The 26,149-nt window shown below is 45.2% G+C and overlaps 1 protein-coding gene across 1 annotated transcript in view; it reads right to left on the reverse strand.

Moving 5' to 3' along the window:
• The window catches only part of LOC135900795 (splicing factor C9orf78), a 253,901-nt gene that overhangs the window by 122,007 nt on the left and 105,745 nt on the right, over positions 1–26,149 (reverse strand). The window contains exon 6 of the mRNA XM_065430376.2: positions 9,006–9,137. Within this exon, the coding sequence (XP_065286448.1) occupies positions 9,006–9,137 (132 nt within the window). The remainder of the gene's footprint in view (positions 1–9,005; positions 9,138–26,149) is intronic.

Raw genomic sequence — 26,149 nt, forward strand, 5'->3', positions numbered from 1 at the left:
TAGTCATCCAAGTGCCATCGAAACAAACTGCAATGTTTCCAGTATTTCTGAAATCCAGCACTTTGTAAAGCTCCTTCACTGCTGAAGCAGAGTTAGAAAGCACCTTTGCACAAGCCTCCATTGCAGCTGGGTCCACTCTTCCCTACAAGTGTCCTTGGTATGTCTTGTAGTGCAGGCCTCTGTGGGATATCCCCATAGCTGAAAATATGTCGTTCAGCGTTGTTTGCTTGTTCCCGGTACTTTGAACGGCACGGGCCGCGAGAATGTTTATCTCAAACGGGTTAGATTTTGCCGTTCCTGACATGCACCTTGAGCTCCATTTCGTTTCCAAAAAGCCGCAAAAGTCACATTCCAGGCTCAGTTGCAGCGCGATACCGTAATCATTTGCACCTCTGGAGATCGAAACACTATTACCTCCACAATTCTGGCACACAGTATAGCGAAGCAGTTCTTGGATAATATCGACGTCGACGACTGTGTACGTCGCAGCCAATGTCGACGGGCCCGTGTTGAGTGTCGTTGTGAGTGTCTGTAGCTTCCGCTCGGTGGCCAAGAGAGACGATAAATCCGCAGTTTTTTCGTCCGCCTTTTGTCGGAGCTGATCGCGATCGTCCTTGCCGAGGAACATTGTGTCAAATCTCCGTCGTTGTTCTTGGCCGCCACTTCCAAGAGAGCTGGCCGCAGCTATGGCAGACTCGCCCGACATCGTCGTCTCGTACGCCAATTCGTCTTCCGATAGCGCGCCATTGCCCGATGTATCCTGGCTGAGGAACGTTGCATCAATTCTCCGTCGCTGTTCCTGGCGGCCACTTCCAAGGGAGCTGACAGCAGGTATCGCAGATTTGCCCGACGTCGTTGAGCTGAACGTCGGCGCTTCCACTGATTCGCCTTCCGACAGCGCGCCGTTGCCCGATGTTATTGTCGGGAAACGAAGGAGTCCACTAGCCTTTTAATGCATTTCCTGCGCTTTTTCCCGAACTTGTGGACGGTGCGGTACTTCCAGTACGGCGGCATATAGCACGTTCGCGCACAAACGATATGCGGGTGGGCGTGCGGCTGAACTTTGCGAGCGCCGTGCAGGCCAATGAGAAGCCTCCATTTTGCCACATGATAACAAGCAGCCAATGACAGGGCTCGCATTAGTTTTTTACTTTTTTGCACTTTTGTCTGCATTGACGCGATGCATGAGGCTCATTTACAGCGGGAAAAAGAGCTGAAGGATCGCTCTTTCAAACGAGGCCAAGATGGCTGCATAATGGCAGATGGCTACGAAATGCGTCGCCACCGAATGTGGGCATTTTTTGCAATGTTTTCGTGAGAAACCACGTCGAGTTTGCTCGTTTATTTGATAATTTCTTTAAAATTACGCGTCTCAAAGGCCCGAAACTTTGGCTATGGGTGGAAGGGACCCCGATAACTACGAATATGACAAAAATGAAAAAAAATGATTTTTTTCACGAATTCTCGATCCTAAATACCCGCGTCCCCCTTTAAAGGGAAGCTGAAACGGTTTTCAATTGCCATGAACAGCTGGGATTGGGAAGAACAGACCTAATAATTTACGGTTCCGAAATTTTTTTTCGTTTTGTTAATATAAGGGGCGGAAATCGCTTTCTAAATCACCCGCGTGGACACGCCCCAATCGCTTCCCGGAGCGCCGGGTGAGGTTGTTGCCAGAGGAGAGAACCGGCGAGAGCAACGTCATGGGCGGAGACCGAGCCAACCGAGCTGCGGACCGGCGTGCTGACATGTGCTAGCATGCCCCTTTCCGTCCTGCGCTTTACTGAACGACGCTACGAGAGATCTGCCGCCGCCGCCGTTGCCGCCGCTCACGTTTGTTTTGCGATTTTCGTAAACTGTTATTTCCTTCTGTGCTGCGTGAGTGCCTACAGCCAAGGGCGCCCAACATGTCCTCGTTCTGTGCAGCATTCGGCTGCGCGAACACAGGCGGGCGAAACGATGTGGTGTTTCACAAATTCCCGAAGGAAAAGAAGCTTGCAGCGCAGTGGGTACGTGCGGTGAGGAGAGATAAGTTCGTGCCGACGAAATCAACTGTGCTGTGCTCGGAACATTTCCGCGACAGTGACTATCATCGGAGCTTGAAAACGATGCGGGCAATCGGTATTCCAGTTAAATCGGCGCGACTGAAGCCCGGCGTTGTTCCGTCTATATTCTCCTACAAGAGAAACACCTCGCCACCTCCAAAAGCGGCCTTTGCCAAGAGGAGAAAGCGTGAAGTAAGGGTTTTAGTGTGCACACGGGCAATTTTTTACCGGATGATCACCTTAGTGTCGAACAAACGGTCTACGACAAAGCGAGGTGGAGGCACAGCCTGGAATATGCACCTACGTGCAAAGTGCTTGCCGTTTTCATCCTGTTTTGCCTCTCCGCTTTGTCACGGAACACTGTACTACAGCTGTTTGTTCGGCGCTGTTCTGATACGGTGAAATAACTGGCCGGGCGTACGCTTGCGCATTCAGTGATATTTGTTATTCGTCCTACCTCGCGGTGCCCGCAGATTTAGCTGTTCAGCATTCGAGTTCAAATCGCACAACATGAGGCGTTACGGTAATATTTTCATGCTCGCGTTAGAGTAGTTGAACTCGGCGTGTAAAAACTTCGTTCCGTAGATTTCGCACTGGCAGCTTGCTACCAGCAGCGAAATGCCGCAAAAGCGAGCGTCGGCACAGCCGCGCCCGTGGCAAGGCAAACGGGCTCAAATAATGAAGTAACGTTGTGAGGTATTGAAGTTATCAGCGTTCGACGTGGTCTAGCCCAATACAGACATCGCTGCTTGGCAAAAAAAAAAAAAAAAATTCTTGGCCTTGTTCCTAGGGAACTAGCTATGCATCACGCATAGGAAAATTATTATTTGAAAGTAATTATATTACATTACTCATTACTGTCTTATTACGCACATTGATTTGAATTACAATACCAATTACCGCCTTAAAAGTAATGGTATTACTTTACGATTGCTTCCAAAAAGTTTTCATGCATACAAGAAGCAAAAAGCAAAGTTTAAAGGGACGCCAACCTTTCTTCAAGGTAACATACACTTTCATGCCCTCCCCCATGTTTCTCAACGACACCTCACCACATTACCAACGTTCTGACGCCGTACACAGCTTACCGGTGCATATTTAGCGCAATTACTAAATTACTTTAGCCATGAAATTACAGACAAAATATTTCACATTACTATCACTAGACAACTAATCCATCACATAAATTACTGAAAGAGTATTTCAATTATTGTAAGTAATCCTTCAATTATTGTAAGTAATCCAACTGCTGTCATGTATACTGATATGCTGAAATTCATGACATCCATTCCTTGCACTCTTTCAGATACTAGCAGAGCTCCTTGAGAAGCAAGCCCCTGATGAACCTGTTCCACTACCATCACCAATCGAAGACTTTGAAGCAGCGAGTGTGACACGGGCATATAATGAAGAGTTTGAAGCTAAGATTTCCAGCAAGCGAGAAGGTGCACACATCGCTGTCGCTGTTGGCACACTCAATATCGTCGTTGCCGCCGTTGCCGCCATCGTTTTCCGTATCGGCTGTGGGTTCGAACATGTACGAGGAAAATACAAGCTGTCGGAGACAGCGAGAACAACATCTTACAACTCAGCTATGGAGCCAGAACAGCAGAACCGCGTGCTACCAGAGAGAAAGGAATGGTGCTACGCTCTGAAACAGGGACATGCGGCGGCGCCGACCGGCGACTACCGCCAACGACGTCACAGCGGCCCCGACCAATCACGGGCAAGAGCGGCGTTCGCGCGATGCCCTGAGGCGCTGGTGCATGTTTTCTTGAAAAAACAGCCGCTTGCGTTTGTTTCCGCCCTTTTTGAACCAGATATTCGTAATCAGGGGACTCAAAACTGTAGAATGCCGCAGAGAACTCATTTTTTTCTAAAAGTGTTTCAGCTTCTCTTTAATTCGCAACGCCGATGTGAAGATATCGTTGACGTATGTGGCATGAAACCGTATCATTCGTCGCCAACTCCCAAATTAATCAAAATGAATTGTTTTCTAATTCAAATTTGCTTTTTTCGATTGCCCGATAATTCAGAAAATTCTGCGGCCCCTTTCCGTGTAAGAAAAGTCTATCGGTGACTGTACTTGTTTGCATAAAAGGCCGAATTTCAATATCAATTTTCGATATAACGAAGCTAATTGCGATTTTACCTACGTTGTTATAGCGAGGTGTAACTGGATATGCGATGTGTGCAATATTTTTATATTGGATTTCCATGGGGATGTTGGAACTGTTTGATATAGGCTCAATATGTCTGGGTTTGACGTATACAAGATTGACTGTAATATCTGCACGAAATTTCGCAATGGTTGCAGAAGCACTTCAGATGCAGCCATAATAAAATGCAATGTCTGTTGCGTGTTGTTGCAGCATGGAGATAGTGTGTGCCAACTAGTTTAAGCTTTGTTACGCTAATTCAGTTGGGAGCTTTCTGCTTAAGCACGAGCTCTCACCTCCCATTCAGCTGACAGTCTCTTCTGTAGGGCACCCAAAAAATTGGTCAATGACTGTACAATATTTTTGTGCTCCTAGAGACTTTGTTGTTACGTGAATTCACCACACATGAATTAATTTTCTGACCATACAGAAAGCAGCTAGTAAAAAACCTAGAGGTGTTCTATCATATTGTTCTTAGCATGACAAAGAAAACACTTTCTGTTCCATGTGGACCAAACATAGAAAGAAAAGTTATAGCACAAGTGGGAAGTGTTCCTGCACTTGTAAATACTTACTGTATTTACTTGCATAATGATCGCACTCGCGTAATAATCGCATTCGCGTAATGATCACATCCTGAATTTTGTCGTCAAAATTCGATTTTTTTTATTTCCCGTGTATGTAATGACCACACCCCGAACTTGTCGCAGCGATATGTCGTGTGCCAGGTCTTTCTAATAATGATCGCGCTTACTATTTATCGAATGCTACGTGAACGACTCAAGACAAACCAAGCGGTCTGCATGCACCAAAAATATGCCCCAGTTCATTACTTTCATCACTTTCCGCACTTCCATGACAAAAAGAGGTACAGTCGCCGACCGTTTATTCGGACCTCACGGGGACTGCGAAAATGTCCGAATAAACAGGTGTCCGAAAAAGCAGATTATGAAAAAAAAATTACCAGGTAAATCCTTTATTTCCACGCACTTATTCGGGCTCGGCAGTAGGCTTGGAAGAACTCGTGAATGCGCCGTTGCACGCTGTTCCGTTTACGCGCAATCAGATAAGCCTGAATCTCGGAGAGGGTCGTACGGTCACTATTAGCGGCTGAAAGCAGTCACTGCTTGTACATGCTCTGCATGCGACGGCAGCGTAGCACATGGTGCGTCATCTTGCGACTCAGTCATCGTCCGGCGGTGCAGCAGAAACCTGACAAATATCTTGCCGTCATCGAGTTCTGCGCATGTCAATACAGCAGTGTCAGCACCTATGAAACAGTCAAATAAGACGGTGTCCGGAATTGCAATGGAACCACTGTGCAGGTCTCGGCAGAACATTTTCCACGTTCAGCGCAGTCTACGCGGGCACTGTCGGCGCCATTAGACCCTTGACGCGATGTTTACATACGCCGCGTTGGATCACCGAAACCTCGACACAGCACACAAAGCAAACACCAACGTGCCGGCACCAGTCACACAAACGAAAAACGTGGCCTGCTTGCAGCGTCTTGCGCGAAAAAACAAATCAGCTGATGGATTGTCTTGACATGGCTTACTAAGCTGAAACCGGAACTGCTGCAGAGCCACTCTATCTAACCAAGCAGAAACGACGATGATGAGCGGGGATTTCCAGGAGCGTCACTTCGTGGGGCAGCCATATGGGGCAGCAAGGAAGCTCTGTTAAAAACAAAAATGGCGTTCAGCAAGTCGAACCATGCACCGGTCAGAGTCGGTGCATGGTGCTCTTGACCGAGTTGGCTCAAGGTGTCCGAAAAATCCGACGAGAGGTTGCAAGGTGTCCGAGCTTTTGGCAGTTGTTATACATTATGGTCTATGGGGAGAATGGCGATGCCGCGAGGCTGACCGAATAATCGGGCATGTCCGAATTTTTGGAGTCCAGAAAATCGGTCGGCGACAACCAAACTTGGCTTTATTATGTGTCGGCATTACAATGGTTGTGGTCAACAACAACAAAAAAGGCGCCTTTCGATTCTTCTCATCTGCACTCATGGGCACATAAGAAATTGCGAGCGGCAACAATAGTAGCCACGTTTACACTGATATGTCACAAGTGTACCCTATTCATACGCCGACTCTTGTAACACAGCAAAGATATTCGCCCACCCTTAGCAGAAACGTGCCGTATTAGGATAGTAGTGAAGACAGATGCTGTAGTTTCCGCAGCATGCCGGCCATGTGTTTCTATGTCACTGGCAGCTAAGCGCGCCCATCTGTTTCTGCCCCCTCATAGTGGACATGGCTATGTTATTGCCACAAACTTGCCAATATTAACGATATTATTCAATACTGATACGGAAGAAACTGTTTCAGTGCACGTAATGTACTCACGATAAGAAAGAAAAAAATAGCGTTCGGCGCGTTCGGCTTGCTCCGCCGGCCACCATTTTTGTTTTGGTGTCCCGCACTACACACAGTGGCAGCCGCGTATTTGTTGACTTGTTGTCATACCGCAGCAAACGCAAATGAAAAACAATTTTTTTTTTCTTCTCACGGGAAATTTGACAAGCGTAATGATCACACCCCTGAATTCGCGTCAATTTTTTTGACAAAAAAGTGCTATCATTATGCAGGTAAACACGGTAATATAGAGTCAAATCTCAATAATTCAAACTCGAACGGGCCCGAACATTTGTTCAAATTAAAAGGACTTGTTTTCGAAGTATTCGTGCACCATAGCACGATGCACGAACGGTGCAAGTTGTGAAACATCGTGGCACGCAAGCACACAGTGAGTGAGGACCACGAAACTGCCCCCAACGGCCAATGCTCGCTTCCTGACACGGCAGAAAATGAAACTTCAAGGGGCAGGCCAAGCTGGCACCAGGCCGGCGAGGCTGGCGGCGCTAGTGCGGAGGCGGGCATTCACGGAGACCGTCGAAGATATGAGGGAAGGCAAGGAGAGAACAGTTGCGAGGAAAGGTGGGAGAGAAGCGGATTTGCTTTCCTGCCAGCTTGCTGGATGGCGCTAATTACCTCTACCACCTACTAGCGGAGTTGCCGAGGCCAGACTGGGCCTTCGCTGCCGCTTCCCTTTGCATGCTCTCGTGTTTTTTCTTTCGTATGTTGACAGATCGGCGCTGTGTTTACATTCTTCGTCCTGAGTTCTTAACTCGAGTAATGTCTTATCAGCTCACTGGCTATGGTGTTGGGCTGCTGAGCACGAGGTTGCGAAAACGAATCCCGGCCACGGCAGCCGCATTTCGATGGGGGCGAAATGCAAAAACACCCGTGTACTTAGATTTAGGTGCACTTTAAAGAACCCCAGGTGGTCGAAATTTCCAGAGTCCTCCACTACGGTGTGCCTCATAATCAGAAAGTGGTTTTGGCATGTTAAACCCCATAATTAAATTTTATTAAATGTCTTATCAAGATGACAAAGTCATTGCCGCTGATCATAATCATGTTGGTGTGCTCCCTTCTGTCTGTCTTCGGTCTGTCTTGTCGTACAGAATCGGATATGGTGCATTGTCTCCAATAACCTTTCCACCAGGACGTCTCAGTTTAGAAGCGTCATTGTAAAAAAAAATAAGCACTGTGGGGTTCTCACACCGTGCTCTTGGGACAAAGGAACGACAACACAGTAGTGCAAACAATCACAAGGGCATTTATTGCGCCTTTCATAGATAAATGCCTGCTAGCCGAGTTGCTATCCACAAAACATGCCGATGCGCACGCGACAAATCTAGAAGTCCGACTCACTGCCACCGGATAGTGAGCGAATATGTTCGCCCCATGCTGGATCCCAACGCCTGGTCGTTCGCGTGTATGGTCACGCCAACAGTGGCGTGTTCGAAGGCGGCCACACGAGACGGTCTCGCAGAAGCATGGATTGGCGCATGCGCAGCATGGCCACACCACTTGCTGTCCCGAACCCAAGAGGCAGCCTGTTTTCCCCTGCGCCCCCAAGTAACCCTGCCGTGAGGCGGCGTTAGGAGCGCAACACTCGCGCCATCTCTCGCACTGCGCCCCAACCACATCGACCGCCGCGGGCATCACGAAGGCCACGCGGCGAAGCCGCATTACAGGAGACGCGCTATGCGGGAAAAACATCAAGGGACGCGCGAGAGTCGCGCATCCCCAAAGCGCGAACGAGACTAACCAAGCCAACCAAAACAAGCGCGAGTGAGAATGGACACGAGCAGATAATAGTGCGAAACGAGCGGCCCGGCTGAAGCAGACATGAGTACGAATAGAGCGGTCGGGCGGGTCCGCATGATACCAGTTTTCCGCACTTGCATCACTGTAGAGGCTACTCTTATTGGTCCCCTTCCCTCGTGGCTCGCTTGCCGTGGCGGCAAGCCATAATAAATGGGCCTAGGACTGATCCCTCCCACAGCACGTATTTTGCAGCTAGTGTGGCTGCGGCACTAGAACACAATGCAGAAATGGCGACCTCACCATTTGAGAGAGGATAAAACTTCTACATTTCTTTTTTCCCTGCATGTGGCGTTGATGGGTTTCTCCTAAGCTTCACCTCTATGGTGGGGTAAGAGCAATGCTGGTCGGAGGCATCGCCGCATGATTTGGCACGCTGCTGAAAGCATTGTCAGAGTGCGGTATGTTCAAATTAACCATCGCAAATGCTTGCACATTAAAATTACTGGCTGTTTTCACCCACTGGAATACACATAACTTTGACGGCACCAGGGCACCAGTTCAAATAAACTGGAAGTTCAAATTGAGCGTGTTTGAATTTACGAGATACGACCCTATTTGTGGAAAAATGAGCAAACAAAAAAAAAACATTGAGAAACTAAACAGTTTCCAAGGGCACTCACTCAATACCAAGGTCAACTTCTGGGATGCCCGAAAGCATCTGATTTGACAGCATCTCTTCGGACTTCTTGGATGTTGACTTGCGTAGGTGCTCAGGCACGTGGAAGAGCACATCCTTTTCATCCACAGGTTTCCTGCACGTGCAAACAGTCATGCAACAGTATTCAAAAAGGGCCCCATGGCTAATATTTTTGGAGTATTAAGTTGCAAAAGTACACTTGAGCCAAGAGCCAATGAAGAGAGGGCAGTGTGTTTTGAAAGTACACAGTCCAAAGTGCTGCTGTAATACAAATAAGTCAAACATGAGCAAATACCTAGCGGCCCAAGCTGGTAGACAACTTGGGCCACTGGGTTGGTGTAAGAGGATAGATGGATACGCTCAAAGCGACCGAAGTAGGCAAAGAATGCTAATAGCATTAAAATGAACACATTCCAGCTGGAACTGAACCCAGGTAACCCACCTGCGAGTTGAGTATCTTACCACTCAGCCACCTAACATCAACCTAATGCCTATCTGATAAATACAGTGCGAAACTGAATGAAGCTACAGAATGACTACATATTTGCACCTATTCAGTGCTTGGGCAGGTTCTTCGGGGCTCTTTCTCCCAGTGACTTTCACCTTTCCTAGCAAATGTTGTGAGGCAGAGACAAAAAAAAACATACGTATCCAGCAGCACTGAGTCGCTCTAACTGTGCATTAAAACTAGCTTACCTATAATGAGCACATGACTTCCCCATAGCGGAATTCAGGCACGATATATATTGTTCATGTGTTTACATTAAAGCTTCAGTCAATACACGGCACCAATGATCATCTCTTCTTTTTTGTCCGTGTCTAGTAGTTGCGCTGACGAATCATGAATGCATTCCAACTCATCCAGTTCTCGCTACCTGTGCAGCACATTTCTACTTAACGTCTGTCTGTCCAATCTTGCACATCACGTAGATTGCGTAATCACCTCGGCTTCATGCACCATTCGTCTGTGGAATGACCTCCCAGGTTTCATCATCGCCGAATCTGATAATAAAAAATTTCACCAGCATATAAACACGCACTTGACAAGATGATATCGACAAGTAGCTTTTATTGGTGCTTTTTATGCATCTTCAGAGTTCATTCGCATTGTTAAAGATGGAACAGCTATGCGTACTGTACAGAAAGACCTCGTTAATATGTACCTGCTTGCTAAGTAATTCTGGTTTAAATATAGTAGCAATGAGTCCCCCATCCTGTCGCCATCAAACCTAATGTATTGGTTGACCTTTTAAGCTGTAGCCATTGCATGCCAAGTGGTTAGTGCATAGTATTTAGTTCATTTTTCAGCACGTACAAGCATGGAATTGGCGCAATGTTGTGCACGCAGGCAATAGATGGCGAAATTGCGGCATACGGACCTTTCCCAGACTACGGTCACTACTGATAGTGATTTCAAAACATAGTAGCCAGGACATGTTTCTTGATTCCATAATTCCTAATGCTTCCACGTCGTCATCAGTGGATGATGACACTTCCATATTAGACGCGGCTAGTGCATTGACCGTCATGAGGGTGTTTTCGAAGAAGTGGGGCCTGATGGAGGAACTGGCTCGTGGCCTTGTTGAATTTGAGTATGTCGTTGTCACTGCAGGGCTTCCACAGCAGCAAGTGAAAATCACAGTTTTTGCTGCATGCTCTCAAATAAAACTTGTCTGCATGTGCTTGAGTGAGAATTACCAACGTTTTTTTGGCTGGTAAGTTTAGAGCCGCACAACTGCCATTGTCGTTTATATAGTACATCACTAGTGCGTACCTGATCCACATTCCTTGCCAACTACGTATTAATGAGGTTCTACTGTACCTGGAATTTTCTTTGTATATTTCCATATTAACTTGGTTCTCTCACTTAGCACATTCGTTTGAAAGTGTGTTACTTTTCTTTTCTTATCATACATCTCCAGATAGATCTTGCATATTATATAGCTTTTCACTTGATATGTATGAATTTATGCCTATAATTCTTTTCTGAAGTTTTACTGGTGTCTGTATTCTTATATGCAGCTTGTTCTAAGTCTGTTTGGTCTTGTTTTGCGTTCCAATTTTATTATACTGGCCCCCCTTACCCAATGCCTCAAAGGGCGTAAGGTACTTTGAATTAAAAAATGTGATGTGGGATAAACACGCTGAGCTTGTTTCCATGCGTGCCCTCATTAAGGCATGCGCTAGTGTTATTTGACAATATGTTACGAGAGCTTCATGGCACCACCGTAACAGTGTTGTAACGTGCAGGAATAAAGCACCATAAACAAGGCATGGTACACAATAGATTCCATCAGTGAGGTCTCCGGCATGAAAAAGACAGCTACGGTTTCCGTGGCAGGGGCTGTATGTACCCTTACCTTAAACCATAATCACCCAATCAGTAAGCATCGAGAAGCTTAGTGGCACCGTTGCCACCGAAATTCTTAAAATTAATGCCAATAACCGATAAAAATCTGTTCATTCACATACTGCCGTTCCTGCCCACGTACTTCGATGGCCATCTTATAGCGGTACCATATTAGGAAGGCCTACATTGTTATAAGATAGGGAAAAGAAAACACAGCCCAACTGAAATAGGCTACACTAATGTGGTACATGGTAAATAAGCACTCTGCACCATTTCCTTGCTTTGAACCCAAAATTGCTAACCGCTTGCACATGCAACTGCAGAACCATATGATGGCTAAAGGATATCTTTACGTGTACCACGCATTTGTGTGTGCAAGGTTTCATTTGGGCAGAACTAACCGACTGCATTGTTATAAACTTTAGTGAACACCGATCCCGGTTTGCATGTCATGAACACCAAGAGTTGCATGCACAGTCATCAGATACTTGATTAATGAACCTAGCGGTTCTCTTCTTCTGCAGGCTGATTTTACTACATTATCATCATGGTGTGACATGTGGCTAATGCAGATTAATGTTAATAAAACCAAGGCAATGACATTCACTACACGCCGCTTGAAATGATCATTTTCTTATATCAACAATGCTGCCATTGAGCCGGTACAATACCTCGGTGTCATGTCAACTAACTTAACATGGAATCAGCACATAGAATACATCCCCAGCAGGGCGAGTAGAACACTAGGACTTATACGTAAAACACTCTACATGGCTATGTTTGACACGAAGCATCTGGTGTACAACACTCTAGTCAGACCGCAGCTGGAATATGCCTCTGTTATTTGGAATCCGCATCAGGCTTACTTAACGCAGTCACTGGAATCATTACAGAATCGTGCAATTCGTTTTATAACAAGCAACTACACACACGACAGTATTACACACCTTCGAAACACCTTGAATCTTCAAACACTTCAGCAACGATGACCATTTCTTTTCTTCATTACTTCTTCAAAATCTACCACAGAATTTGTACTTTCAGACTAGAACATATCCATACATCTTCAGATGCTTCATGCATCTCCAAATGCACTGATCATCCATTCAAAGTATACCTAGCCCATCGCAGGACTAACTTGTTCAAATTCTCTCCTTTGCTTTTAGCTATTAAACTTCGGAATGAACTGCCGAAAGACATAGCATCTATCAAGAATTCCGATGCATTTTGTGCCGCTGTATTTTATTTATAAACCTGCGCCTTTTTTCTTGTTTTTTGTATTATCTGTGAGTCTGCAATAATGTTTTTCCCCTTATGTAATGCCCCTGTGGGGTCTTTAAGGGTACTGTAAATAAATATAATAAATAAAAAATAAATGATATGTATACAAAATGTATAGCTGTATAATAGGCACTATCTCCAAAAAAAATCAAAATTTTTCCTTGAGGTATTCCACTACAAAAATTTAGGTGCAGTTTGGCGTGCGGCGTGCAGCTGCCGATGTGTCAAAGTCCGACGAAAAGGCAGCATTCTCAGACTCGCTGCTGCTCGATCCATCAATAAAATCAGCCGCAGACGCAACGGAATCAAGACATTGGCGATTTTTTGAAGCACACACACTGCTCCCAGAGGGGGCCATTTTTGCTTTCTACTTTGAAGATTGTGAAACTTCAGAGTGCATTCAGAAATAAACGCCTGACAGGGAAAAAGTGAACTGCTTAGAGAACAAAAAAATAGCTCTCCTCGTTCACATCCTATGCTACAGAGTGTCCGTGAGTGGCACAGGTGTCAAAAGCCGCGCTTAAAACCATCATTAGCGGGCTAACGATGCCCAATGGGCACGGTATGGAAAGAGTTAAGTTTCTTCATGCCCCAAGGGCAGGACTAAAGAAAACCATATGCAACACTGTGAATTGCCAATACATCACTGGTAATACATCACTGGTTGTTATGGTGGTGTGTGCCCATGCGTGTGCTGCCCCATAGGTTTCGTACCGTGGCAAAGACGCTGCGAGTGCAGCATTGCGTTAATCTCAGTGATTTATTACATTGTGTTACTAAGAATGTGCTCTCCCGGCAATTGTTGCGGCCAGGTGGGACTGGAAGAAGTAAAAAGCGTGAAATGAGCGCGCATGCAATGCCGTACACTATGTACCATGCCACGAACAATCTGTGAATCTATTTGCCTTGTTTGGTGGATTCATGCCAATGTGTCATCACAGACTGAAATGGCTGTGCTTCAGAATATTATTATGCTAAAGCGACAGCAAGGACAGAAAAAGAGGGCATCCAGGCTGTGGTTGTTGCACTGCTCTTCCCAGAAGGTGGCCAGGTCGGGAAAAAGAATGTCATCAATGGCAGCCAGAAACTCATTTAAATTGTCAGCGTCACATGCAGTTGTTGGTAGAGGGAGCCTCGAATAACAGTCGGCGTCCACACAATGGCAATGGCCACTCTTAAAACAGACTGCAAAGTCAAATTCCTGCAAATGCAGCGCCAATAAAGCAAGGCAACCAGATGGGTCTTGGAGACCAACCAACCAACATAATGAATGGTGATCAGTAACGATCGTAAAAGGGCGCCTATAGGGATATGAGTGGACCTCATGGACAGCAAAAATAACGGTGTAGTTCTGTTCAGCCTTGCTCAATGACCGGCTGGCATAGGTAGTGGCATGCTCGGCATCACCAAAATGCTGGACAAGGACAGCACAAAAGCCGATTCCCCTCGCGTCGTTGTGCAATTCTGTTGTGGCAGAAAAATAACGAAGTAGGGGTCTCATAGAGAGCAGGAACTTCAGTTGACGAAACGAGGAATCACAATCTGCTCTCCAAATGAAAGGCTTACCCTTGCACAGCAATGAAGTCTGAGGGTAGGCAGTATCGACAAGGTTGGGCACGAAATGTTGGAAATATGAGCAAAGACCCAAGAAACCTCTCAGCTCAAGTTGTGACTTGTTGTTTGAAGTTGCTAACTGCAGCAACCTTTTCTGGGTCTAGTCGCACACCGTGCTTGTCCACTAGATCTCCCAAGTAGCAGTGCCTGTCGTTGGCCGAAGTGACAATTCTTTGAGTTAAGGGGGGACCCGGGTATTTGGGACCAAAAATGGGCCCCAAAATTCGTATGTTCAATTTTTATTTTCTGTGTTCCTGACGCGTTTCTGTGCCCATCTCCAAAACTTGGTTACAAGATACTGCACAGTTCTTTCATTATTGTAATCTAAAGATGCGAACCCACAAGCGTTGCTCTTTAAATTGGGGAGAAATCACGCCCATTTTTGTCGCGCACAACCAACGTCACCTAGATTAAGAAGGCCTCCGCATTCCTCCTTCGACACGGTATGACGTCACTTCACCCGGATGGATGGATGGATGGAATAGCGCAAATAGCGGCCGGCATAGAGAAAGCAATAGAGAAACATCCCATAGAAAGGTGGAATTATAATCAGTTAGAACTACTCATTAGTACAAAAAAAAAAGAAGTAAAAGGAGTAAACCGCTGGGGAGGAAACAGGAAGCCACGAAGTTGGTGGAATAAGGAAGTTAGAGAGGCCATCGAACAACGACGATTGGCATCTCGGGAACACAGAGAAGCAAAGAGGGCGCAGTTATCTGAAGAGGAAATAGGCCAAAAATGGGAATCTTATCGACAAAAGAAACAACAAGTGCAGGTCCTTGTCCAGGCTAAAATAAAGCAGTCCTCTGATCACTGGCTGGCTGAAGTTTGCACTGCAACTAAAGGGGGGTCAAGAAAATTCTGGAACCATATAAGATGGCTGGGTAAAACGAATCACCGAAAGCGGGAACAGATTCACGATGCCGAAGGAAATTGTTTAGAGGGAGATGACGCTGTGAACTACATTGGTTCAGTTATAGCAGAGTCATTTAGGAAAGACGATAGGGTAATCGCCCCAAATGAGGGAGCAACACAGGATAGCATAACAGAAAACAGCTTAGAACTGACCAATCTTAACTGGAAAAAGGCAGAAGCAAATGTTCCAAAATGCACTTCCGCAGGCATTGACGAAATTCCAATCAAGTTAATTAATGAACTTGGCCCAAGAAGCAAGGAAATGCTGATAAAAGCATTGGAGGCAGTCATAACAAATTAGCGAATTCCGCACAGCTGGAAACAGAGTAAAATGAAGGGAAAGGCGATAAAAAGAACATAAAATCCTTCCGACCAATTACAATAACACCAGTTATATATAGGCTGGCGATGCAGGCGGTGAAATTAAAAATGCAGTCATGGGTAGAAAGTAATAGAATACTCGGAGAACTTCAGAACGGGTTCAGAAGCGGTAGGCGCTTAGATGATAGCCTGTTCGTGCTTACCCAGTGCATAGAAATAGCTAAGGTGGAAAATAGACCTCTGTATTTAGCCTTCCTGGACATAAGCGGTGCATACGACAATGTGAACAGGGAACTCTTGTGAAACATATTAAAAGATGAAGGTATCGGTCATGCGGTAATTGATTTTCTACAGGAAATATATCGAGAAAATTATGTTGAAATAACATGGGAAGGAATTAGGAGTACGACAACTGTCGAGGTACACAAAGGATTAAGGCAAGGTTGTTCTCTATCACCGCTGCTGTTCATGCTTTATATGATAAGTATGGAAAGAAAGTTACAACGAAGCAATCTAGGGTATAATCTGTCGTACAGATTAGGCGGAAAGGTTGTTGAGCAACGACTACCGGGTTTAATGTATGTGGACGATGTTGTACTGTTAGCAGATAGCCAGGAAGATTTGAAAACACTGGTAAATTACTTTGGAGACGAAGGAGACAGTCTAGGTTTCAGTTTTAGTGCAGCTAAGTCCAGTGGGATGTTTTTCGTCGATACAACTAGTCAGGAGCTTACAAAAGAAGGCCATGAAATACCCCAAGTGTCCGAATACAAATATCTAGGGGTATGGATAAACATAGGGCAGAGGTACACGAAATAACACGAACAGTCATAGCAAAGGGGTGAAGAAATGCCGGGATAATGAAACACAGTGCATTGTGGGGGTACAACAGGTATGAGGTACTGAGAGTTATTTGGAAGGGAGTAATGGTGCCGGGGCTTACTTTCGGGAATGCGGTCCTGTGTTTAAGGGCAGAGGTTCAGTCGAGACAAGAAGTAAATCAGAGAGCTGCGGGAAGATTAGCTCCAGGTGACCACGGGAAAACCACAAACGAAGCAGTACAGTGGGATATGGGTTGGGCATCGTTCGAAGCACGGGAAGCTCAAAGTAAAATCCTATACCAAAAACGTCTGAGGAAATTGGACGATAACAGGTGGGCAGCTAAGGTGTATAAATACCTATACATAAAGAGCGTTGATTCACAATGGCAGAAAAGAACTAGGAAGCTAACCAGTAAGTATACCAGACACGAGGACGAAAGAAGACAGAGCATTAAACGACAGGTTAAAAACGCGAAAGGTAAAAATTGGATAAATTCAATGGAAAAGAAGCATAGCGTGGAACTATATCGATACTGGAAACAGCAGATCAGGAAGGAAGCGTTTTAGGAAAACTCAAGAGGCAGTGCCCTACTCTTTGAAGCTACGTCAGGATGTCTTAGAACGTGGAGCAATAAAAAGAAATTTAACGAAGAAGACACATGTACTGTCTCTGGTAAATCTGTAGAAAGAATAGAACACCTCATACTAAAATGTGATGCTATCCATCCCAATGTCGATGCTGGCACAGTCACGCTTCCTGAGGCCCTAGGGTTCAGAATTAACAATAGTCATGTAAATAAATATGCGGTGGAAATTAGCAAAAAGCGATTGGAGGATTGGTGGCTCAAACGGAGAGAGGTGATATATAAGGTTGGAAGGTTATATGTAAGGTTAAAAGTGTAGGAAGACGTATTTAAAGAAAATGGCGAATTTTAATTCAACACAGTCCAACACAGTTAAACAAAAATAAAAAAGCTGGGCATGGTGGCAACTGCCATCACCAAGTTTCAAAGGGGACACTCCTACCTTCTATCCATCCATCCACGGCATGCCCAGGCAGGCTCGTGGCTGAGCTGAGGCACAGGTGCCATTCTTCACTGCTGCTGTTCATCTTGTGCCAAACATCGCTGTTTTTCGTGCTGGTGTACCACCGACGCAGAAGAATGGGACACTGCTGTGTACCGAATTGCAAAGGAAATTACGACAATGGGCCAAAAGTGCGACTGCTTGAGTTCCCCCGCGATCCTGAGCGGAGATCAAAATGGCAGTGTGCTGTGCGGCGCGACGATATCAACGTCGCATTGCTTAAGAATCCACAGGTAAGTGTTAGTTTTTGTGTTGGTTACCTGTAAATATTTGTGTGCAGGAGATGACAAAGTTTTTTTTTGTGTATCATTTATATATAACTCTTTGCAAAGTTGTGGTACATAGAAGGCTATGTCGACATGTGAGGAGAGAGCTTTTGTGAGCACGCTTTTCGACGTGTAGCCCAAGAAAGTACTTGCTTATTTACCTATTTTATATGAACGTAGCTACCTCTCATATCAGTATTTTTCACCTACTAGAGCCACGAATGTTACCCAAGCAAACATAAGCGGCATTGCAGCATTTTATATTTCCTGTGCCTGCAGGCATCAGCGCAATTTTCATTTTCCAAGTGCAGTGCTTTGCTGCAGCCCCTTTAGCTACAGAATTTGCTACGATAGGACGCCACCCTTTTACGTAGAGGCACTTGAACTGTCCTATTGTGTTTTTTCTATGTGCTTCTCATTGGTACTCTTACTACATGTGCATACACTCACCACAATTCATATTTCAACCAGGTGGATTTTATCTGTCTTTTGTGCAGGTATGCGAACGTCACTTGAAAGAGCAATATCTCCACACGACGACAAAATATACAGATCGTGACGGTCGCACCACTGAAGTTAAAATGAATCTGACGCGACTCACGCACGATGCCAGCAGTCTTTCCTGGCTACCTCTCGGACACTCACCAGTCGAGAGAGGAACCGGAAATGAAGAAAAAACGCAGAGGTGATGAGCAACTTCAGAAAGCGATTGAAGAGTCCATGCTGGCACATGAGAAAGAGCTACACGAAAACAAGTTGACCTGCCTTGACGACATCGTGTCTCGCCTACACCTGCTACAATCAAAGAAACATCGGTCCCCTGTGAATTCTGACAACCACGTGATCTTTGCTCACATCGAGGCAGCAATGGAAGCCCCGAAGCTTCTCTCTTCTGTGGTCATATCATGAGATATGTCTGTGCGTGTGTTTTTGGGAGGTGCGCGCCTCCCACTTCCGGCGAATGGCTTACAATTCCAGAAGAAATTCACGATTTCCGTGTGTTGGTGCAACTCCTGGAAAGCGTGGAAGAGTATTGTTGTAGAAGTGAACTTGGACAGTATGACAAAGTGAATGGTGTGTTAAAGCTTGTGGTTTCCTTCCTCAATGGCATTCCAGTGGAGACCTGCTGGATGATGACAGAGTGGAAGGAATAATGTTTCTCAGAGAACAGTGCCAGCTCCTTATGAAAAGGAGCAAACGGTATTCCGCTGAACTATTAGTTCCGTCGAGTGTATTTTACACTATTTCACCCCAGGGGTATAACTTTTGGCGAAGCAGCGGTAACATAGCATTGCCTCACACTTCGACAATCAAATGTGTATGTGCCGCTCATGATGCGAGTCCTTTGAAGGAAAAAAATGAAAAAAAGGTTCCTAAGGTAATGACAAGACGGGCCAGCCTATTGAAACAGCGTGAAAAAAATGTCACGTTAATGCCTGATGAAATACACTTGCAACAATTTGACTATAAGGCAGGCAGATTAACAGGAGCTTCTGTTAAAAGCACTGAACCAGCTAAAACAGCCCATGTTTTTATGGTTCAGAGTTTATTGTCATCATTCATAGATGTAGCACATATCTTACCAGTGTCGAAAATCACCGCGGAAGAACTACATAAGGTCCTCAAAAAAGTAATAATCTGTCTTGAAGATGCTAACCTTCCCGTCGTGGCAGTAATAACAGATAATAATTCAATTAAGAGAAAGGTAATGTCACTGTTTGCAGGAGGCAACAACCTCGAAATAGTGTATCCTCATCCGGCAAATCCGCAGAAACCTTTATTTCATGTTGTCAACACAGTACATTTACTGAAATGCATTCGAAATAACTGGGTTAACCAGAAAAAATTCTGACAAGTGCCTGTATTACCCTCATTTTGACTCTTATGATGAGCGGAACAAAAGGTTGGAGGGTGCATCATTCACTAGGTTACAAAAACTGCATGAAGCTGAACAAAATAGCATCGTGAAAGTGGCTAGAAGAAAGTGACTACGTGCTGATTGAGAGCATCAGTCTAGGTGGACGGAAGTTCCCACAGCCAGCTGCTATTCGCGCAATCCTCTGCGCAAAGGTTGTTTTCGACTGTGTCACTAGCAAAGAACATCAGCCCCTATTTCATGCTGAAACTAACCAGCAAGCGATGCTACTTAGTGTGCTTATGTATTTGCTGAGCGATAGCGCAGAATTTGATGCCTGTGGAGTTGGCCACACTCCAGATTCCATAATGGAAAATGTTTTGCTTCCAGCAATAAACATCCTGCTTAAGAACTATGCTGCTCTGAGAAATGAAGAGCTAAACAAAAAGAAATCAGATGAAACGAAGAGAAAGTTACTTACTCTGAAATCATGTCTTTGTATTTGTGTGTTTGTACACGGTATATGCATTTGTATTTGTGTGTGCTTATGTTTTGTTTGTATATATAAGCTGAAATGTATTCAATCATTCAGTCCGGCAATAAAATGTCTTTCTTGTTCTGAATATATGTGCCCTTTGGTATCATTGCTTGAAAATTTGGATAGTGTATACATTTGAAAAATAGTGACAACAAAATCCTCCTAGATGCAATATTTACATTTCGTAAATTCGTGTGCCCCCGGGCAACGAGAAACAGCAAATCATAACGCATATTCCGCCCTGTAAACTCAACTGTTCAGTGGCCTGACGCAGGGCAAAAGATTACAAAACTGTCAGGTGTGTTGAAAGAAATGCGTGACGTGCGTAGCATTTGATGACGACCACCAGCTGTCATGTTCTCCACACCGGCAACAAAAGAAAGGAGAAAAACATGACAGCACGCTTTACAAATATGTGTGCGAAATATATGGTCAAAACAAAATGCAAATTTATCGTGCAATGCCCCTTAAAACATGACATGAAGTTTATGGCTTTAACCCCCATGGCCACCGTATTGACTTCTTTTATGATCATTAAAGCTACTTCTAAGTTTCCTTCACGTCAGAAAAAAAGCTATGCGTAGCTAAAGCGGGCACAAAGTCATCTGCTAAAAGATCGCGAAGGGCTGCGTACGGGCAGAGTTTGGTGACGTCACGGAGGAGTGCACAGGCCTTCTTAGTCTAGGTGGCATTGGTGCAGCCCGAAAACTACGCGCTCTGCCAGCACCATTTTGGTATCATGCGAAAGCTCACGTTTCTGGCTTTTTTTATTTATTCGTCGGCAACATTGCTGGTGCTGCGGTCACAAAAAAGCAACAGAAAAGAAATTCGCAGCACACGCTATTATTGGCTCCAACGACTATAAGCGCTCAAGCAATGAAAACAGCCGCCATTTTGCCTCAGTCTTGCGACTGTGACACTGGATGTGCTGGAGGTCTAAAAAAGTTTCGTTCCATGAATCGTTACGGGCAGAAATGTAAGAGATGCATCTAACTTTCGAAAGTGATTCCATTGTCGCAGTCAGCACAGGATACCCGGCAACTTGCTGCTGAAGTCGTATCGCCGCCAAACGTCGATGCCTCAACTGCTCTGCCGGATCACGCATATCCACATGCCGGTTACACTTGCATAATAATTGAACACAGCTGTCGCAACTGAACAGGAAATGGATTAGAAGAGAGCACATGAGAAAGCTACGCTCGACAAGATTGCATCTATGACAGCCGCGGAGCGAAAGAGTTGGCATTTTGTTGAAGATCTGATCGCCGATAGTGCAACAGCCTCGATTGTGAAGCCCACTACTTCATGCGTTGTCGTCGGACTTGCAGCAGTGAACAATCTTCTTGGCATTTTCTCATGTAATATTTGCAGTGGTTCTGCGTAGCTAGTGCAGAGTGATCAGGATTACGGTCTTGCTAGTAAACTGACGGTGGCTTGCGAGATCTGCAGTGAAGTTGCGTCGAGACGGAGCTCGCGGGGAACTGAGGGCCCGAAAATGCGTAATCTTTTTAAAGTGAACATACTCGCAGTGCATGCTACGTCGTCAACTGGCAACGGCCAAACAGCCATGAATTATACCTAGTGCCCACTAATGGCCTTTAATGCCATTTTTCAGACTTTCTTTCAATATATCAGTTGTGAAATGTTTGTTACTTTCTCAGAACAACAATTTTGATGATGCCGTATCGGAGGTGCATTATCTCTGCTTCTACTTGCGCTATCACTGTGATTCTTTTTTTCCAATAAAGGCAAAGCTGTGTAGAGTGCAAATAAACAAAATAAGATTGTTGCATATATTATAATTTTTTTAAATGTTTCTTTAGCAGTTAGATGGATTTCCCTCACTGAAGTTTGCAACGTTCTCATTTGATATAAAATGGGGTTAGAACACATTACTTGCTTATTTGCACTTTTTGTTAGTTCCACATCATTTTCATATGTCAATATTTATTATGCCATGTATAGTTTGGTAGATAGCTCACCTCCAAGCAAATTATGCAATAAAGCTGAATTTATTCAATTTCTGGAAAGTTATTTACTCTGCAAGAAAACTGGATGTATATTTAAAGCTAGCACATTGAAATACATAAACTCAGCAAGTTTCATCAAAATCATCGAAGAATAAAAAAAAAAAGTTTTCAGGCTCAGGATCCCCCCCTCAAGGGTAAGGGTAGCTTGTTCAAGGCACGTGAAAAAAATGCCAAGTCTACGATTGTGTTCTATGAAAGTGCAGCCAAAAATGACGATATCTTCAAGATAAACAACTCTCTCATTTCAGCCCGAACAGTACCGTGTCCATAAACCTTTTAAACATCGCAGGTGTGTTGCACAAACCAAGTGGCTGTCAAAGAATTCAAACAAGCTATCTGGTGTCACAAAGATGGTTTTCTCTTTGTCGGCTGAATGTACGGGTATCTACCAGTAGCATGATCAGAGATCTACAGATGAAAAGTAGGATGCAGAATGAAGACAGTTCATAACGTCATTCGTACGGGGAAGTGGATACACATCCTTTTTTGTCACAAAATTGAGACACCGGTAGTCATTACAAAACCTTCAGGACCCGTCTTTCTTTCTCATAAGGATGATCGGCCATGAGGCCCAAGGGCTAGAGGAATCTTGGATGATGCCCTTGGCTAGCATGTCGTCAACCTGTTGAGTGATAATCTTGTGCTCTGATGCGGACATGCGGTAAGGCTTCTGCCTTATGGGATGCGCGGACCCCGTGTCAGTACTGTGGCGAGTCCCCATAGTTGGAACGAAAACTTCGTTCGCATGCTGCATGAAATCAAACAATGAAGAATTATTGCTAAGGACGCTGACCAGGGCTTGACGCTTCTCTGAATACAGTGACATGGTCATTTATAGAAATGGCAATGAGTCTTCATGGGCACTGGGGCACCTGTGCGCTAGACTTCGTGCAACATGCCATCAGTTAAAATCTATATTGAGACTAACTAGTATCCACTTCAAAAGAGGCAACTCGTATACCGCTGGGTTGCACAACAGGCTGAGAGGATAAATTTGACACTCACAGTGTAGTTGTTCCGCAGGCCACAGAGAGGACACAGTGAGGTATGAGCACACTTTTCTTCACAACTGTCAAAGGCACAGGCTCAACCATAGCATCAAATGTATGGGCATCGACCCCGCAAGCAGCAACTCGAACTCTGGATAAGGAATGTGCCAGTAAGACGGCACCTTCAAGAACGGCAGGAGTGCGTGAACAGGCAGCAGGTTGGTCGGCAAGAGGAGAGAGGAAAAGCTCACCAGTACCACAGTCAAAAGTGGCACAGCACTGTTGTAGGAAATTGTACAATAAATGCTTCGCAGGTCAGTGACAGCTGTGCAGTGTTCCTGCTTTTGACAGTGGACGATGCATTTGTGACTCTTAAAGCAGCCATGTGGAAGGATTGGAAAGAAGTGCCTGCTGTGAATAATTAAGGGACGAACCCTCCTTACTGCAGATATCTGTGTGCTTGAGAGGCACAGGAAAGTGAAAGTTGGCGGATGCAGTGTAAGAATGAAGAAGGCTTGCCAGAAGTTGATGGTCGTAAAGAAACAGGTGATGGTCGTACATAGGCCCGGTCAACACGCTACCTGCACGCATACCGTATTTACTCGATTCTAAAGCGCACCCGTGTTTCGTGACCCAAAAAAAAAAGAAGAAAAAAGAAACGCCCTCAATTGTAACGCTCACCCATTTGGCGTGACCTAAAAAAAGAAGTCCTTCACAGTACTGCACACCTCATTCTTTCATACAGAAATACAACTTTCTCTCATTTGGAAAAAACTAAGATTTACTCCTAATGCACCAAAGTTGTAATAAATAAAAGAAGTCGCAATTTCGCGCAAAAGGCAAAGCATCGATTACAAAAGCAAATTGGTAGACAGCTACACGAAAAGTAAGGATAGTAGCTTTAGCAGCCGTGTAAACTTTTAAACATTCGCTTACTAACTAAATTAAACATGGTGTCACGCACACACAAGCATGAACACGTCTCACTCAATGAACACGAAAACTCTTATATTGGAAACTCTTTAAATAGTGCGGTAGCAGGAGTGAGGGGATTGACCTTTAAGCGGCCTCTCGCTTCGACGTGAGCTAAGCAACGAGAATACAGTACGGTGTGCCGAGATACGTAGACTCTTGTCTGCGTCGCAGATCGCTTTCAAGATAGGGGTCGCGCAGACGCGCCGTACGTAGCAGCTGGCAGTGTAGAACACCTCTTCTTTTTGCGCCAGCCCCGCACGCAAGTTTCGGGAACTCTGAATGCTCGTTATGTGGCCTGATTTCCGTCCGTCTCAGCACACGTGATCACATTCCTTTTAATTGCGGCATTGTGATGAACGTGGCATGTCTTTGCAGTCGGCACTTCCATGCTGATAGAGCAAACGCAGAAAACGGGAAGACGGACAGTGCACTAACCTAAGCCAAATGAAGCATTGCCTAAGCCCACATACTACAGCCCATGGAGAAAGCTAGGGCAACTAAGCTCGAAGCGTGTACAAGGCAGCCATATTGAAATACTGATGGCAATATGGTAAAGATTTAGGGTGGTAGTACTCGATTCTAACGTGCACGCAATTTTCGGACCCCTTTTATAAGAAAAAAAATTCGCGTTAGATTCAAGTAAATACAGTATATACGCTTACTGTTCGGCCCTGCAGAACTTTGTTTCCATGTGACCTCATTTAGCGTGAGAACAATATACCTCAGGCCGCAGTCGGTGTATTTAAAGACTTTACGATGTTCTTCTCTACTGGCCTTTTCAACGGCACGCTGTGGCATAGTCACATCTCTGCAGCACGTGGCCACCCGAAGCGTGTTCAGTACAGCAAAATGATTCCTATAAAGCAATGACCAGCATACATGTTTGTTCTCATAAGCTGCAGCTGGGCTGGCCATAGGTCGTGATGGTCATAAAGTGTGCAGCCACTCAGAGCCTGTGCATCCTTGCAGTGCAGCAAGAATGCAGATTTATTTTCAAAGAATCTGGCAAAAGTAGCTGAGGACTGGCCTCACAGTCTAACTTGCAGAGTTCATTATGAACTCTTTTCAAAGCTAGAGCACAATACTCGGACAAAATGACTTAGACAATGGTATTGTGAAGGTATACAGCGTGACTGGATCCATCGGTCGGATTACTACAGCATGCGCATGTCCGTGCAACCTGGCATGGTTTCAGCCTGAAAGCGAGAAATGCAAACAAGAGAGGAAAACCTGCCCCGACAAGATCGTGGAGTAATGCCAACTTCCGGCATCACTGATAGTATCTTCGACTCGTTGCCTCCATCCTCTGAATCGCAGTTGGGCAGATCTGGCATTCCTAGATCTTGGAGGCAGAGAACAAGCCCACAAGCCGAATGTGTGACCCGCTCTGGGAGGAGGAAATGGCAGAGGCGAAATCATGTTACTGTAGAAACCGTCCAATTTCGCCTGGACAAAGCTCCCAGTGCTGCTGCGAAAAATGGCGGGCACAGCAGTAGGACGAGAATCCATTGCAGGTAGTGATTACGGCGGACTGTCGCCAACAGCAGCGACACTGTAACGGTGACGTGGTGGGAAGTGCTTTAAATCTCGATGACCACTTCAACAACAGGGTTCGAAGTGCCTGAGAGCGCTCTATGCTGGAGGTCGAAAAGAACAAGCCGAATGCAAGGCACCCAATCTCTTTCGACCAGTCAAAAACAACACTGCTTGTGAGAGCGGTCTAGAGCGCTCCAATATGACCAGCTGAAGGGGCCATTAGCTTCACACAGAGCTACGTCACGGCCTCTCCTTAGCTTTCTCCTCCTCCATGGTTCAGCAGCTTTCTTTTTTTTTTTATGGTAGTCCAGATATAGCGATGATTGGTAATAATGATCACACTTTTAGTTCTTCTTGATATCGTTATAAATGGACGGCACTGTACAACATAATGCAAGCCCACATGCCCAACAGGCAAACTCTGGCTGACTCTAGAGTCGCACAGTGATTCAGTCTTTCGTTCCCATTTGTTTATAATGTACGTAACCATTTGGCTGATACATTGCAACATTCATATTATCGTGAGGCTGCAGGATAAACACAATGGTGG

Source organism: Dermacentor albipictus, unplaced genomic scaffold (assembly GCF_038994185.2).
Source record: "Dermacentor albipictus isolate Rhodes 1998 colony unplaced genomic scaffold, USDA_Dalb.pri_finalv2 scaffold_53, whole genome shotgun sequence".
In the NCBI taxonomy this organism is placed as follows: domain Eukaryota; kingdom Metazoa; phylum Arthropoda; class Arachnida; order Ixodida; family Ixodidae; genus Dermacentor; species Dermacentor albipictus.